General features: G+C 43.6%; 2 protein-coding genes across 2 annotated transcripts in view; one reads left to right on the plus strand and one right to left on the minus strand.

Moving 5' to 3' along the window:
* The window catches only part of FAM124A (family with sequence similarity 124 member A), a 58057-nt gene extending 57816 nt beyond the window's left edge, over positions 1–241 (minus strand). Inside the window, exon 1 of the mRNA XM_075262959.1 lies at positions 149–241. Coding sequence (XP_075119060.1) covers positions 149–183 — 35 coding nt within the window. The 5' untranslated portion in view covers positions 184–241. The remainder of the gene's footprint in view (positions 1–148) is intronic.
* A 13105-nt stretch (positions 242–13346) lies between these two features.
* On the plus strand, positions 13347–16378 carry C2H13orf42 (chromosome 2 C13orf42 homolog). Its single transcript, XM_075262961.1, has 3 exons — positions 13347–13763; positions 15195–15342; positions 16152–16378. Exons 1-3 carry the CDS (start codon positions 13347–13349, stop codon positions 16376–16378), a joined length of 792 nt encoding a protein of 263 aa, XP_075119062.1.
* Positions 16379–16658: the final 280 nt, after the last annotated feature.

The raw sequence follows: 16658 nt of genomic DNA on the forward strand, positions 1-16658 counted from the left end.
AGCCAGGCACGTATATTATCACTTTCAAGAAAGACATTGCAATCCTTATTGAACTTTCTCTGAATTTCATATTCTCACTGTTCTTACAGTAAAGATCCCCCTCCATGTTGGTGCAGGAACCATCTTTCACATAGAAGTAGTGTCTTACCTCACAATCGGAACGCTTTCTCTCCCCATTCTCATGATGATTCACTTCCTATGATAATAGTTAGAACAATTCTTTGTATATTGAATAAATCCAATTCATAAATGAATATTTCATGGTAACATCTCTTTGAACCTTTGAGGAATATAACGTTTGTAGAAAGGTGTGAGGATATATACAGGGCACATGTACGATCACCTAATCCAAATCCTATTCATTAAGTTATAAGATTGAATTTAATGGGGATTAAATAGAATTAGAAAAAGACGCTTTCTCCAGAATAAATGCTAAGCAGGTCAGTCTGTATACCTGAGTTCACAAGACCCCATCACACTTTACTATTAGCCTTATATATAAATCACCCCTGTAAGTGAACGCATGGTGCGTTGTGATTGTCACTGCCACCTAATATGTCACCTATTTAAGGGTAAAGGAAGGTTAATGAGGTTCTCTTATTTCTAAGCATAATGTCGCTCAGTACTATCGTATTACGCAAATTATGACCTTGGGGTTTAGATCTTGTCTGCAGGGGTGGGCGGTGTATTTTGTCTTATATAATAATCATTAATAGAGACACATACAGGAATCATTCAATATGGATCATCATTGTAGTGCTACCTGCGCCGCAACCCAATGGAGGGAACTGGTGGATGGGAATAGTGGTCATAGTTGCCAACAGTAGTCCAGTGACACTCAACTGGCTCCTCTGACAACCTGCCAAGTTGGGTAATGTTGTGAGGGTCTGCAGTGTAGCCAATGGTGGTGGCAGTTCCTTGGGGTGCTTCCAGTTAGAGGAGGGTCCTCCCCTGAGCCAGTGATGGTGTTTGGAAGGGTCCTGATGGTAAGTGCAGGAATGACTCAGAAGGCAGTAGCGTAGTTGAACCAATGATGTAACTTTACTTAGGTAACAAGGAACCAATTCAGCTTCCTGGGTGGGAGTAATATTTCAGAGTTCCACTGGTGGTTACTGGTACTGGACTTGGTCAGAGCGATGCCTAGGAATATTTGTATGGAGGCTGAGTGTGAATAAGTCCGTCTGCACCCTGTCTACCTCCATGCTGTGAGGTTCTGGGAAACCTCCACTTCTCTTCCAAACTTGGCACTTCTCTCCCTTCAGGGATCTTGACTGCAAATATTCCTTGTCTTAGGTCTGTAACGATGAAACATAGACAGGTGACTTCAAGAGCCCAACACATCTCTCTGGGCCTACACGGTCTCTCAGCAAGGTCCACTCCACTGCCAGGACTAATCTCTACTATCTGTCTTCTGGAGACTTCCAATCCTCCTGCAATGAAGGGGATACCAGGCCACAGTGGGAAGCGCCATAAAATAGGAAAAAAAACAAAAGAGAAGCTGAAAAATATAAATATAGATAAATTGGGATGCTGCACCTATATCTGTATTACTGGATTCTAAGGGCTGGTAGACTGGCCTAACACCTAAGGGCTAGTTCACACGTGGGCAAAGGGGAGGTTTTTGACAGCGGAATTCGCTTCAAAAACCTCTCCTTTAACATGGTGGTCTATGTAGACCACTAGCTTTTTTTTTCCTCCTAGCGTTTTCCGCCTGAAGAAGCGACATGACCTTTCTTCAGGCGGAAAACGCCTGAAGAATTGCATAGAAGTGAATGGGAGGCGAAAACCGCGCGGTAAAAAACCGCGCGGTTTTTTGCACACAAAACCGCGCGGTTTTCGCCTGCAGTTTCTATAGCACATATAGGAAAAAAAAAACTAGCGAAAACCGCTAGCGAAAACCGCGTCAAAAACCTCGTCAAAAACCGCGTGGAATGCAAAAAACAGCGTCAAAAAAACTCCTCGAGGTTTTTTACCTCGCACAAATAAGCTAGGCGGTTTTCATGTGTGAACTGACCCTAAGACACCTAACTGGGGGGCAGATTATTTATACTCTGTGTGCAAGTTTTCGGGTGTAGAAGGCATGCAAAAGTTGCACAAGGAGGGTTTTTGTGCAAAAATGTATGATTTTTTTTCTTTTTATGCCGCCCTCGCCACTTTCCTCACCACAAACCCCTCCAGGTTTATGATTACTTACTGGCAAAAATGATGGCTCAAAATATGTCAGCTAGATTTCAGTACGGGCACACAGCCCCCTGGAGGGTGCACCTGATTTATGAGGAGGTCAGTCTGCATGAATCTCCCCTATTATGTGTCTACTATATATATTGCTCCTGTTGCCAAACAGCAGCACATTATTTTTTGTGCCCTTTGGCTAATAGGAGAATGCACCTTTTGGGGTACTCTGCTGTTCCTTACATATCTCAGTATATTTAGCTGACATATTCACGTTAATGGACAGAGGTCCCAATTGTACAGAGTGGTAATGTGTGTTAGCATGCTAAAGACTGTTACAAGCCACACAAAGATATATATTATAGCTCATTGTATCGGAGCAGCGTGTACCATTCTCTGAGCTGACATCAGGACTGGAATACTTAGATACAAAGCTATACTGTGTAATGTAAGTGAGACAATGCACTGCTACATAACTGGCAATGATCTACAATGTGATTGTGATGTCATTGTACTAATGTGAATTAATCAAACACATAGATGTATTGTATCAATATTCAAGCCTGTACCTCAAGGGCCAACAATACATTACTGCATTGTGGATTCAGAGCTGTGAGCGGAGCAGCTATCATGGTCATATGGATTATTTGTACTCAATTCATCATTGTATCATTTCATCATTGTGTCTTGAGCCAGTCATGAGCATTGTTGGGTTTTAAAATCTTACCACTAAAATTAGGGGCATACACCATTTTTACAAACAGGTTTTTGCTGAGCAGGAGTTCCCCTATATAGTATATTCCTCCATCAGTTGACTCCACACAGCATAATGCCCCATTATACCTCCATACAGTATAATAATGCCCCATTATGCCTCCATACAGTATAATGTCTATAGCTCCCACATAGTATAATGCACCGAGCATCAGCACAATATAATGCCCCAAGCTCCCACACAGTACTGGGCCCAGGAAGTGAGCGGTGAGTATGTTTCTCAGTACTCACCTCTCTTAAGGTCAGTTCACATGGAGTTTTTTGCAGGCGGATTTTGACGTGGAATACGCCTCAAAATCCGCGTGCAAAAAAAGGCTCCCATTCACTTCAATGGGAGCGCTCGCTTTTTTTTTCCACTAGTGAGTGCCCTATCTTGCCACAGATTCCGCTGCTGACTCAGCCCCGGCGTTCGCGGCGCAAGACTCACTCCCGATTAGACCATTCAGTCAGCCTAATCAGGAGCGGGAAGCCACAACCGATTGCCGATGCACTGCATTGACATCCCGTCGCAACTTACCAAGCTAAAAAGTCACACGGCAGGAAAGGTTTTCGCCGTGTGAACGTACCCTTAGGACTCCCCACTCCCTTCTCTGCTCCTGGCACCAATGCAGTCTACGTCAGAGCATAGCTGGCGCAGAGAAGGAGCGGGAATCCTAGAAGTGGTGGGCAATAAGAAATGTTCTCACCGCTGACTCCCCGAGTCCAGTTTGTAAACAGGAAACACTTCCAACAATACTGATAGTCGTGCTCATTGGTTAGCAGGGCCCTATAACCATCATCTTTTTTTTATGATGATGAAGATGAGCGTCATCATCATTCAGAGGGCAGTGGCTGGCTAAGATCAGCAAGGGGACACCTTTATCTGTGAAAGCAACCACTTATGTATGTGCACAGCCGAAAAGAGTCAAACACACTCACCAGGGCTTAATTCAGAAGAAGCTAGATAGCCTAGAGCTCCAATCCAATTAATGCAAAGTCTCATCAAAAGATACATTTGCAAGCAATTTGCAACAATTGCAAAGATTCTGACTATTATATTAATAGATACATTGAAAGTGCTGTCATCAGATCTGTGCAATTCAGAAATTCCATAATAGATTATCCATAACAATTTGGCTGAATATTATTTTCCATCTTTACGCAATGTTTGTAACTATCTATTCACAGCATTAGAAAATAATGGCCACTACTGTTGCTTATACCTTTTTTATCAGACCACACGCATGAAATATCATAAATCCACAATGTATGGCTGCTGGGAGAAAGGTCCTGAGACAATTCTATATGAGCGGTGTCCGCAGGGTCCCATTAGTTTGGATTCAGTGAAAGTCTTCTTTCTTATGTAAGTGGCGGCAATGACCTGTGCTGGTGAATGGTATTTGTGCTGATAAATGTCCTCTTGTAAAATAATGACCAAGCCGTGTTGCTTAGTTTATGGAGAAATAAACAGAACAGACGTAAGGAATGTTACAGCATAAGGAATTTATTGTATTAGGTGAAGAATGTAAATGAGAGGACGTGATGGTCTGGTCGGGTCTTCTTCCATGTTGTGTTCTCTACATGCTCCTTTCCTGCTACAGACACATTCCCCAGCATCAATTTGAGTTCTCTCTGACAGGGACCATTGGAAAACAGCAGGCGCCTTGTTTATTGGGCTACCTAAAGCTTGTCCATAAATGAATGAGGGTCAGGACTGTCAGTGATCTTTTTTGTGCGCCCTTTTCGAAACCTTAACAATTTTTTCCACTTTCATTGCGGTTTTCATTCCTTTACTTTCTTGCACTGGACCCCATAATAAGATAATAATAACATTTGTTCTACAAGCCTTATGAGATTCAGTATAGAAATCTGAGTTATATCAGTGAAAACACAGCAGTCACACCTAGCCCTGGTGTCTGGAAGGTCCCCCGAGACCCCTCTCCTTCATAATCGTAGGTCCGTGTCCTATTAAGTTTTTTCATTGGAGCTAAAGAATTTCTTGTAGCCATTTTATGTTTTTACCCTGTTTGGACTTTAAGGCCGGGGTCCCACATGGCGTAAAAACCACAGTCTGGCCACAGCGGAAATGCTGCAAAAAAACCTGCAGCGTTTTACAGTCACTGCAGAAAAATACGTGCGGTGGAAATGCTGAGATTTTCAATACTGTCCCGGTTTGGGAACTTGTACCATGTCAATTATACTTACCGAAACACTGGCAGGTTCCCTATAGGTAGAATGGAAGCAGAAAGTCCGCAGAGGAAAACTCAGCAAACTTCTGTAAAAAGCGCAGCTGGAAAAACAGGTGAGTTGCATATTGACACGACCCTACGAATGACTGCAACTAAAAACTGCTTGCAGTTTTTCAGCACAAAAACTCTCACAAAGCTGGAGACTTCACAGGTAAAAAAGTGGATCAGTGGTTAGCACTGCAGTGCTGGACTCCTGGGTTCAAATCCTGCCCAGGACAAAACATCTGCAAGGAGTTTGTATGTTCTCCCTGTGTTTGTGTGGATTTCCTCCCATACTCCAAAGACAAACTAATAGACAAACTAAAATGTACGGGCTCACAATCTACAACAAAAAAAGCTGGAGATTTCTGTTAAAAGTTTCCTTTTCCACATTATTGCCTTGGATTTGCGTGTTGGATGTCATGTATCTAGTAAACAGAATCCTGCGTAGAATATTTAATTTCTCTTATACTATATTTTACCTGATAAATGCCACCATAAAGCGCCGCAGCCGGAAAATGACAACGCAACATGTCTCTCTCCTTAAAGAAACACACACCTGCACTGCTTCTCCAGATGCACAGCTGCCTGATGTCATGACATCCACCACAAGTTCACACAGAAGTGCACAGACAAAGGCTGCCATAACTGCAAGGACAGATGGGCTCTATATCCCAAGTAAGCACATAGCTGCCGGAGGCAAAGGATTCTCAGTAAAGCTGACCATACACATGAGAAACTGTCAGCTAAATGCTTGGTCAGTCAACAGCTATTCCTTTCCACTAAACTTATACATATGCATGCTCAGCCACGAGACAGTCAGGCGGCTACTTATCTCCCCATGATCAAAAGGGCTGGGTAGTTGCAATTCACCTTACTGATTATGTCCCCTGATATCTGCCACTGGAGAAGAATCTGGAACCCCATACACAGAGGGTGTACCTACCATCATAGCCGCCTTAGCAACTGCAACTTTGGGGTGCCAGCAGGGGTGAACCATAGCTTTCTGCCACCTGAAGCGGACGTCAGAAAGCCGCCGGAGCGGAGGGGGCGGGGCCTAGTGGAAGGAGGTGGAGCGGGGCCGAGTGAAGGGGGGGCCGAGCGGAGCAAGCGTCTTTAGCAGGCAGAGAGCAGGCAGGGAGAAGACCTGCTCTCTGCCTGAGCGTGAGGAGCGCCAGTGGCCTCCCCAATCCACCGCTCGGTGATGGTGACCCTAAGCCAGTCCATGACAGCTTGTCCTGGACTGGCTTAGGTCAGCAAAAATGCCGCCCTCCCCGTGGCCCTGGCATAGTGCCGCCTGAAGCGCTCGCTTCAGGTCGCCTCATGGGAGGTGCGGCACCGTGCCAGTCAGCTGTTTTTTTCCCCCAATGTTCCTGCCCTCAACATACCTCCTCTGCTTCCCCTTCAGTCTCCAGTGGACCCTGTGTGTCGCACATCACTTCTCCATATAAACAGGGTCAGCAACATAATATGTGGCACCCTGGGCCCCTAAAGGCTGAAGAGAAAGCGGAAGCAGAGAAGGCCGTGTACAGGGGCCGGGATCAGTAAGTGAATAATGGCTGTTATATGCTGGAACAGGTAGCTGCCAAAATTGATTGTATGGGGCCACTAAAGGGGCCACTTACTGCATGGGGGCCAATAAATGTATACTTTTTTGGGGGGGCAATAAAGTGGTCAATTACTATGTTGAAGGCAGTAAAGGAGGCAGCATAATAAATGGGACAGTATACCATTATGGGGCAATAAGGGGGGCATCATACTATGTAGAGGCCAGGAAAGGGGATGGTATATCATGTGGTGACCAGGAAAAGGGGGCAATATACCAGGTGATAGCCAGGTAAGAGAGAGATATATTATATGGAGGCACAGAAAGGGGACATTATACAGCATTAGGGCCAGGATAGGGAGTTTATACCATATGGGGGCTAGGAAAGGAAGCTTTATACAACGTGAGGACCATTAAAGGGGTTGTTATATAGTGGAGGTGGCAGTAAAAGGGAGCCTGAGAAGCCCAGTCAAAAGTTTTGTATAGGGTCTCATCTTTCCTAGTGACGCTCCTTCCCATGCACATTAGTTGGGTGGCCACACTTGGTTTTGGCCAAGATACCTCTAATGTGTGTGACCTGTTTTAGAGGAGAGCCTGGAATGATTTTTAGCTCATAGGATTGTCCATAGATTTGCATAAGATTACTATAAGACCACCTAACTTGGATTCAACTTTGTCCGAAAGCTGCTTGAAATTCATAGGCGGATCTGCATTTAGATACTCTTGTAAATATGGTGCTCGTGACTATAGACATTTCCCATCATCGTACAGCAGAGTGTTTGCTGCCATATACATTGTACCCCTGTAAAGATTCATTGTGGATGAACCATGTCTTTATATCATGGTCCATAAGAATCACCAGTGGTGACTGCTAAGTCCGCCCTTTGTCTACACCACAATGGCACAGTAGAGGATTATGGATGAGCTCCTATACTTGTTTGGTCCCCAAGGTGCTGTAATCCTCTGAGATTACAGAGTAAGTATAGTCGTATAGTCACAACCCTCCAGAAAACAAGATCACTCCATGAATGACACTCTGTATCTGTGTGCATGAATGCATCTGTGCTCACATACTGGAGAATTTTCACTTTCCATTTTCAGTGAATGGTATGACAATGTAACTTATTGAGTAAGGGTATATGTACTATAGGAGCAGACTATACGGCTACTGTGGGGCCCTTGAAGAGTTTGCGCCAGCCCCTATTGGTTCTTATTTGAAAACTGGATGTAATAGAGGGAGAAAAGCTAAGCTTTTTGATATATAGGTTTATATGATTTAGAGCAAGATTTTTGAGTAAAGGTTTTATCCCGGAGTGCACACTGACCCATTCATTTGTATGGGCCCATGCACACGACTATGATTTCCAGAAATCCATGTTCGAGCCGATAGCCTGTGCCGCAAAATTCAGAACCGGTCCTATTTCTGTCCGGTTTAACAATCGTGCTCACTGGCCCCAATGAATGGGCCCACGGAAGCACAGGCGACGCATGGATGTAATCCATGTGCTGCCCATGCCATTCATCCACAACCAGCGGCTCGCACATGGTTATGTGCATGCCACCTAAGTCACAGGACTCCTGATAGATAATGAGAGTCCGGCTCTGTCCACTTTTCCACCTGTCTTGTGTGTGTGGGGTAATTAAGACTCTCACTTTCACTCCATACCAGAGGTGTAACTAAAGTCTTGTGGGCCCGGTGCAATCTTTTGTCCGGGGCCCACTACCTCATTCTTACAGTGAATTCTTGATAGTGACGGTTGCGGGTGCTAAGGAGTTTAATCCACCTTAGTGTGGTTCGGGTAATCTGTGGGTCTCCTTGGCTTATGGGCCAGATGGAAGCTGCAATCTCAGTACTGATGCCAGTGCTTATGGGCCCCCTAAGGCTCCTGGGCCCCGATGCGTGCTCTGCACCCCCTCGAGTTACGCCTCTGCTCCATACTAATACGGCACAGATTATGGGGCTGGCAGAAGAGCTGACACTCTGCTCTAATGGCTGGGATCGAAGATAACTCTGATGCCTAGGATCTAACAATGGTCTACAAGTGAAACACAGGACATGATACACTGCAATAATATTTATAGCCATGTATTATATGAATGAGTAAAAATGCAATTAAAGAAATGTCTATAATTGCTGGGGAGTGATAGGAGTTGGGTCCCCACTGATATGATATATTGGACTATCAATTTTGACCAAAACGGGGGAAAACAACTTTCTGCGACTCAACAGCAAAAGCTAGTTTCACAGGAATGTATTATGGTAATATCACAGTGAAAGCAGTATAGACATGTACAATGTCATCCATTTAGATCATTACACATGTGGTCAGACTGGGACGCTCCTCCATAATACAGGCATAAATATATGACATACACTCACCGGCCACTTTATTAGGTACACCATGCTAGTAACGGGTTGGACCCCCTTTTGCCTTCAGAACTGCCTTAATTCTTCGTGGCATAGATTCAACAAGGTGCTGGAAGCTTTCCTCAGAGATTTTGGTCCATATTGACATGATGGCATCACACAGTTGCCGCAGATTTGTCGGCTGCACATCCATGATGCGAATCTCCCGTTCCACCACATCCCAAAGATGCTCTATTGGATTGAGATCTGGTGACTGTGGAGGCCATTGGAGTACAGTGAACTCATTGTCATGTTCAAGAAACCAGTCTGAGATGATTCCAGCTTTATGACATGGCATTGCATTATCCTGCTGAAAGTAGCCATCAGATGTTGGGTACATTGTGGTCATAAAGGGATGGACATGGTCAGCAACAATACTCAGGTAGGCTTCGGCGTTGCAACGATGCTCAATTGGTACCAAGGGGCCCAAAGAGTGCCAAGAAAATATTCCCCACACCATGACACCACCACCACCAGCCTGAACCGTTGATACAAGGCAGGATGGATCCATGCTTTCATGTTGTTGACGCCAAATTCTGACCCTACCATCCGAATGTCGCAGCAGAAATCGAGACTCATCAGACCAGGCAACGTTTTTCCAATCTTCAATTGTCCAATTTCGATGAGCTTGTGCAAATTGTAGCCTCAGTTTCCTGTTCTTAGCTGAAAGGAGTGGCACCTGGTGTGGTCTTCTGCTGCTGTAGCCCATCTGCCTCAAAGTTCGACGTACTGTGCGTTCAGAGATGCTCTTCTGGCTACCTTGGTTGTAACGGGTGGCTACTTGAGTCACTGTTGCCTTTCTATCAGCTCGAACCAGTCTGGCTATTCTCCTCTGACCTCTGGCATCAACAACGCATTTCCGCCCACAGAACTGCCGCTCACTGGATGTTTTTTCTTTTTTGGACCATTCTCTGTAAACCCTAGAGATGGTTGTACGTGAAAATCCCAGTAGATCAGCAGTTTCTGAAATACTCAAACCAGCCCTTCTGGCACCAACAACCATGCCACGTTCAAAGGCACTCAAATCACCTTTCTTCCCCATACTGATGCTCGGTTTGAACTGCAGGAGATTGTCTTGACCATGTCTACATGCCTAAATGCACTGAGTTGCCGCCATGTGATTGGCTGATTAGAAATTAAGTGTTAACGAGCAGTTGGACAGGTGTACCTAATAAAGTGGCCGGTGAGTGTAGATACGCCAGTGAGGGAAACTTCTATTTCTGTCATCTCTCATCATTCTCTTGTGAGAACCTGTTTGTGATGATGAATTAATATCATACAGATTATATCACCATCTAGTGGAAATCCCCATGAAATTCAGGAACAACATTTAGAAGAATCTGTCATTATTTTATGACATGCAGAAATATCTAAGGCCTCGTTCACATCTGCGTCGATAATCCACTTGGGGAGTCCGCATGGAGACCCCCAAACGGACTACTGAACGCACTGGCAAGCCATATACAGTGAAAGCACACGGACCCCATAGACTATAATGGGGTCCGTGTGCTTTCCGTATGGTCTCTGCACGAGTCATGCAGACAGGAAAGTAGATCGTGAACTGCTTTCCTGTCCACATGTTCCAAGTGGAACCAGACTCTAGATTGATCAAAAGAAATTGGAGACATAAAGGAAAAACTTTTTCCACCTGCAGGATCCACTTTTGGCTTTGATTCATATGGGACTGCTATGGGTGTCATCATTAACCCCTTATTCGTCCTTTATAGCCATGAATGTTATTACATATTAATTTCACGCACCCTTAATATTTGATCCATGGGGGGGCTTAAGCGTAGGACTCATTCCCATGTTGTACAGTACAGCATTTATTGTACCCACCCATATATCTAAGAGGGTCTTTAACTCAAGGACTTAAAGGGGTTCTCCCATCTCAGCCTTTCAGCCAGGCTGCCTGCAGTGTTTGCTTCTCGCTTCATGTATTTCTCTCCCTCCCCTCCCTCCTGCTGAACAGAAAACACAACACTATTGCAGATCAGATAATATGTAGATTATAGGACAGAATGGACTCAGTGTTATCTGTATGTTTACAAAGAGAGATAACAGACCAGGCTTTATCAGTAAACTGCAATTAGCTGAAGCCGGCAAGAGCCAGTGAATGACGTCACTTGTCCTATAGGTCCTATAGCAACGCTGTTTAAACAATGGGAGTCATAAATTCACATACATGGCAAACAAAGCAGAATTTCTAAAGCAATATACAGTATTTAGGAAGAGTCTTCAATTTACATAAGCTATCAGTATAGATAGGATCCTTGAGATGGGTCAACCCCTTTAATCTATCACAGAACAAATAGGGGTGTTACATGAAGCATCTGGGCCCCAAAGCAAAATCTGTACCAGGCATCTCAAGTATCCTATCCTACTAATATTATAAATGTGAAAGTTTGGATTTTGGATGTTTGTTAGTCAATCACGCAAAAAACGCTGAACGGATTTGAATGAAATTTGGCACATAGATAGATTATAACCATCGATTAAAACATAGGCTACTTTTTATTCTGGTAAATGACATAGCATCGCGATTGTTATGAATTTATGTTCACATACTATATTACACTGCTCTTGGCTGCAGCTTATCTCAGAGAGATAACAGACCTGGCTTTATCATAAGTATATGTAAACACTCATCTAATCCTCAGTGGATTCTGTACATGCATTTCCATATTATCTGATCAGCTCCAGGAAACATGTTGACACACTGAATGGGAAAACGCCTTTAATCCAAATTGCCAGTTTGCTACTTATAAACATGTTGGGAAAAAGAAAATCTAATTTGTTGCAAAATTCTAAAACAACAACAGCTATGAATGTAGCCAGAAGTCAACAGAGTTCTCCTCAAGCGGAGCTGACGGGGATCATCGGCGCCAAAAACACGCTCATTATATGGTGTCCCACCGAGCTGCTGAGATGCTGGAATAATCACAGGCACAGCGCGAGGAATGAGTTCAGCGGCAGGACAGCTTGACAGCTGCTGAAACACCGGAGCATGCGGATCATCAATGCCAACAACACGCTCATTATATGGCGTATCAGCGAGCTACTGAGATGCTAGAACAATCACAGGCACGGTGTGAGGAACAGGAAAGCTTAAGAGTTGCCAAAACATTGGAGCAGGCAAACTATTGACGGCAGCATTTTTGCTGCATATTGGCAGATCATCGACACAGATGAAGTCACGGGCAGAGACACACACACAAACGACATACAAAATACACGTGTGCAAAACTGGGCAATACTTATAGGGCCACTACACAAACAAAAAATGAAATATACCCATGTGATCCTCCTGTTAGTAATGTATACTTTATAGTACAGGTCTCTTCATGTTAGATAGTGACACCTAATGAGCCCCTAAGACTCCATGCATACGTCCGGGTGTGCGCATATGTCCACAGATTTCCTATGGTAACTACTTTTTTATGCGGATTAGGTTACCGTTTGGGGGGACCCCAAGCGGACTCCCCAAATGGAAACCCACGCACACATGTGAATCGGGCTTTAGCTGTAAATAGAAGTTAGTTTAGCAGAAAGGATCATGACTTAAGGCTAAAGCCCCACGTTGCGAAAACACAGCATTTTACATGACCTGCAAAGTGAATGGGATTCTGGCAAATCCCATCCACACATTGCTGAAAAAATTTGGCAGCCTATACCTGTATAGAATAGCATGGTAGAATACACAATTCCTTGCACAGATAAATTTTTCTGAAGATAAGACTTTTGATACAATTGCAACCTGAAGACTTATTTCTTACAAGTGATCCTGGTATATATGTATAATAAGTTAACTGTTGCAGGTCAGGCTCCTTCATACAGTATACATTGCATCTGGTTATCCGACTCTTCCCTTTCCAAACAATAAGCAGACACCAGATACCCCTGTGCTTTCCTGTTACCATGGAGAAAACACATGAGATCCTCTGCTACAGACTGTATCAGTGATGAGGCTTTGTGTCTGTACCCGCGGCGGTGCCTCGAGGATGAGGATGAAGCCTGGTTGTAAAACACTTTTACCTTGAGACATTTACAGGTTTGGTTTAAAAAAAAACATTCCTTCCGAGAGAAGAAGAAATCCACAACCCAAGGTCAACCTGATCTGCAAAAGTCACAAGCCAAACCCAAGTTCCTAAGTTTTTGTCTACAAGGATTTTGGTCTTTGGAGACGACGGTTCACATGTATATTGATATTGTTACACATATTTCTACAACAGAAAAAATCATGTTAAGAAAAATCCAGACGGCTCTTCACCCGAATTCTTGCAGTCGCGACCTGACAGAAGACAGCACCGCTTACAATGGCACCCTGTCCCCCGTTCGCCTTGTGCGCAGTACCTCTATGTATGTGGTCGGAGAAGGGAAACAAATTTCTGGTGAGTCTTTAAAAAAGTATAAAAGCACCACAAATATTGAGATGTCCGGATGCTGCTACTACAAAGATGAGGACTCTGCGTGGTTGTTTGCCAAGACTCAAGATTTCCTCCAGTACCTTCAGGATCTGTTAGCACTCAGGAAAAAATATTTGGCAAGTCTTCATAACTTAAGGTGCATGACCGGTGCATCGGACTATTCACCAATATCAACCAAGTCTTCCAAAGCTGGAAAGAAGTCATCACCACAAGAGACTGGTCATGTGAAGGTAAGGGGACGCTTAGATGAGCCCTAGTGATGCCCAATTCTAACGCCATAGACTATAATGGGGCCTGTTGTATTTCCGTCCGAAAAGTGCTGCATTTTTCAAGTGCAATGGAGGTATTCCCAAACCAGGGGTGACCATAGTCTTAGTTATATCATTTCCAAAGCTATATGCACACAACCATATCGACATAGATGATAGGCAAAAATAGATTCATATTCTTCAAAAAACATGTCCGTATTGTATGTTATCTGTCATTAAAAAACTACAAATGACTTGCATGATCCCATACACTTGTATGGGCAAGTTCGTACCGCAAATAAGGGCAGGAATATGGCCCAGACACTGATTAGTAAAAAAAAATATGGAGTGTGTATGGGGACATAGACATGAATGGGTCTGTACACTATCTGGAATCACATATCCGTAATCGTAGATGATAGACTGAAAACAACTATGGTTGTGTGTATGGGGTCTGAGCTGAGTGACTATTACTAAAACTAAATCTGACGGGGGTTGACGGCCCTGTCCACACCATGCCCAAGCTATGTCCTCTTTTCAGAAAGTATCAAGAGCAGTGTAAAAATACCATTTGAGCTAAATTTTACGGGGTTTTAGACTTTTTATTGCAGTTTTTCTTCCCATTCATTATGCTATCTTTCCATTACAATGAACACAACTGTGGTTATCTAACTTTTCAAGGCTTCTAAGGCCCAGTTCACATCTGTGTTTGGTAGTCCACTTGGGGACCCCCTGAACAGAATACCGAACGCATTAAAAAACGGTTATGTAAGGAACCACATGGACCCCATAGACTATAATGGGTTCCGAGTGTTTCCCGCGCGCTGTCTGCAAGAATCATGTGAAAAGAATAGGGCTGCTTGCAGGCAGGCAATTGTGAACCGGGCCTAAATGGCAACTCTACCTTATTACATATCACTATCCCAAGAGGATATTTCAGTGGAGATCCCTGCAGAGATCTCACCCCCTACTAATACACCTATTAACCTAGGCCTCTGTCTTTAGAAGGCCCATAATAGTTGCGGGGTATGCCTCTATAATGTGCACAGTTTTATGTATAAGTAGTAACCCCATACATTGCCCTGCTGGACCCCATTATTATTGGTGACGTTGCACATGCATTTTTGGTATGAGGGTTAGGTTACTTAAAACCTGGTTCTTCCACTTGTATATTAGTACCATTACATGTACACGCCATACTATATACAGCCGAAACATGCGATAAATAAAATGTACATTCCATATGTCCAGACTCATTGACTCAAGGTATATTACCAGTAATAGAAAGATTATGGCGGCAGAAAGGAAGTATGAAGTGACGATACTGGGGAGACTTCTGGTCTTCTGGCTTCTTGTTGCTACCTGGAAATCTCATTACAAGCGTTTGTGACTGTGCTCATTGTGTATATACAGGTTTCGAAGACTAATGAAAAGCAGAATCCCAACTCGGATATCATGGATGCTATAGCTTACTTTGATTCCGTCATTGCAGAACTGGACACGGAGAAGAGAATAAGGACGGCGCCAAGTGATTTCAAGCACGCGGACGTGGACTTTGATGGTTTGTGTATAAACAATATTCATTCAATCAAAGTGAAATATTCACATCATAGTTATTAGAAGGAACTGTCTATACTTATGTATTGCCTACTGTTTTATGTCTGCAGCTTTCATGGTTCTAGGGTGACGGATCCTGTGTGTAGTCAGATTCTCCAGGGTTACAGATGTAGCAGAGTTATCCTGAACTTCTGCCATTGGTTAAACTGGGATCTTATCACAGAACACCACAAAAACCAAGATGAGGTTTCATTGGACTTCTGTGATAAGATATCATGCTCCAGAAGATTAACTAATGGCAATGCTTCTTTTCTGATCCAATGTTGTCCAATCTCGATGTTGAGATTCTGTCCGATCTCAGGTCGCACCTTGGCCAGCCATTAGCCGCAGGGGACACTTGTCCAAGTTGGGCGTCATCACTATAGCAGTAAGTACTGAGGTTGGCAGGGGGCCAGAAGGCATGGGAACAGGATCAATGGGGATCAATAAGGTATGATTTCTTTTATTATCTTGTAGCATATTATTTAGATAAGTACCTATCTGTGAATCGTGCGGGTCCTGTAAGAATTTGACAATAGTACAAAAAGTACAGATTGAAATTTTGGGCTCGTAAGGTTGTAAGACAAAGAGATGACTATCTAGCCCCGTACGATCCATGTGTAATTCTATTTCATGTTATTGAGATCATCTGATCCAAACTTCATAATTTATGTATACTACAACCTTACCCTACTTGTTTCTTATCATATACGCAGATCTGTACCCATTACTCACTACGTCCCTCAGTATTATTCATGTTCTCCTTCCCTCCAGTGGCCACCAGTAGCCGAGAACATAGTTTACATTCAAACTGGATTCTACGGGCACCAAGAAGGACCACGGAGGAAGTCTTAAGAACCTCCATATACAGCCAGTCTTTGAGAAGCAGCATGGGGAATACAAGTATTAAAAGGATAGAACGATACCCAATCTACCTGCCGAAAGCTGTAGAAGGAGCATTTAACACACTGAAATTTAAACCTCGGCCAAAAGTAAAGTAATGGAGAACACCACTGGTTGTGGACGACGTATCTTGGTGCTAATGGCCTACATACAATGTGGAGAGCAGGGCTCCAGTCATAGAGTTGGACAAATAGACGGACAAATATGAGGACAACTGAAGAACTGAATCCAGTTTCAGACCCATTCTATGGAGGCAATGCTCTGCAGATGTTTTCTAAACAATCCACTGTATATGAAGATCTAGAAGACAAGCTATTAAAAAGCCAAAATTCTGAGACCGGATACTACAGATATGGAATATAAAAGTCCTGGTGGAGT

The sequence above is a fragment of the Leptodactylus fuscus genome, chromosome 2 (genome assembly GCF_031893055.1).
Source record: "Leptodactylus fuscus isolate aLepFus1 chromosome 2, aLepFus1.hap2, whole genome shotgun sequence".
NCBI classification, from domain to species: Eukaryota; Metazoa; Chordata; class Amphibia; order Anura; family Leptodactylidae; genus Leptodactylus; species Leptodactylus fuscus.

Excerpts from the sequence above, each read along its gene's own strand:
- C2H13orf42 (XM_075262961.1), top strand. The coding sequence starts at position 13,347 with ATGTTAAGAAAAATCCAGACGGCTCTTCACCCGAATTCTTGCAGTCGC. Across the intron at positions 13,764-15,194 it reads AAGAGACTGGTCATGTGAAG|GTTTCGAAGACTAATGAAAA; the intron begins GTAAGGGGACGC and ends GTGTATATACAG. Across the intron at positions 15,343-16,151 it reads CGCGGACGTGGACTTTGATG|TGGCCACCAGTAGCCGAGAA; the intron begins GTTTGTGTATAA and ends CCTTCCCTCCAG.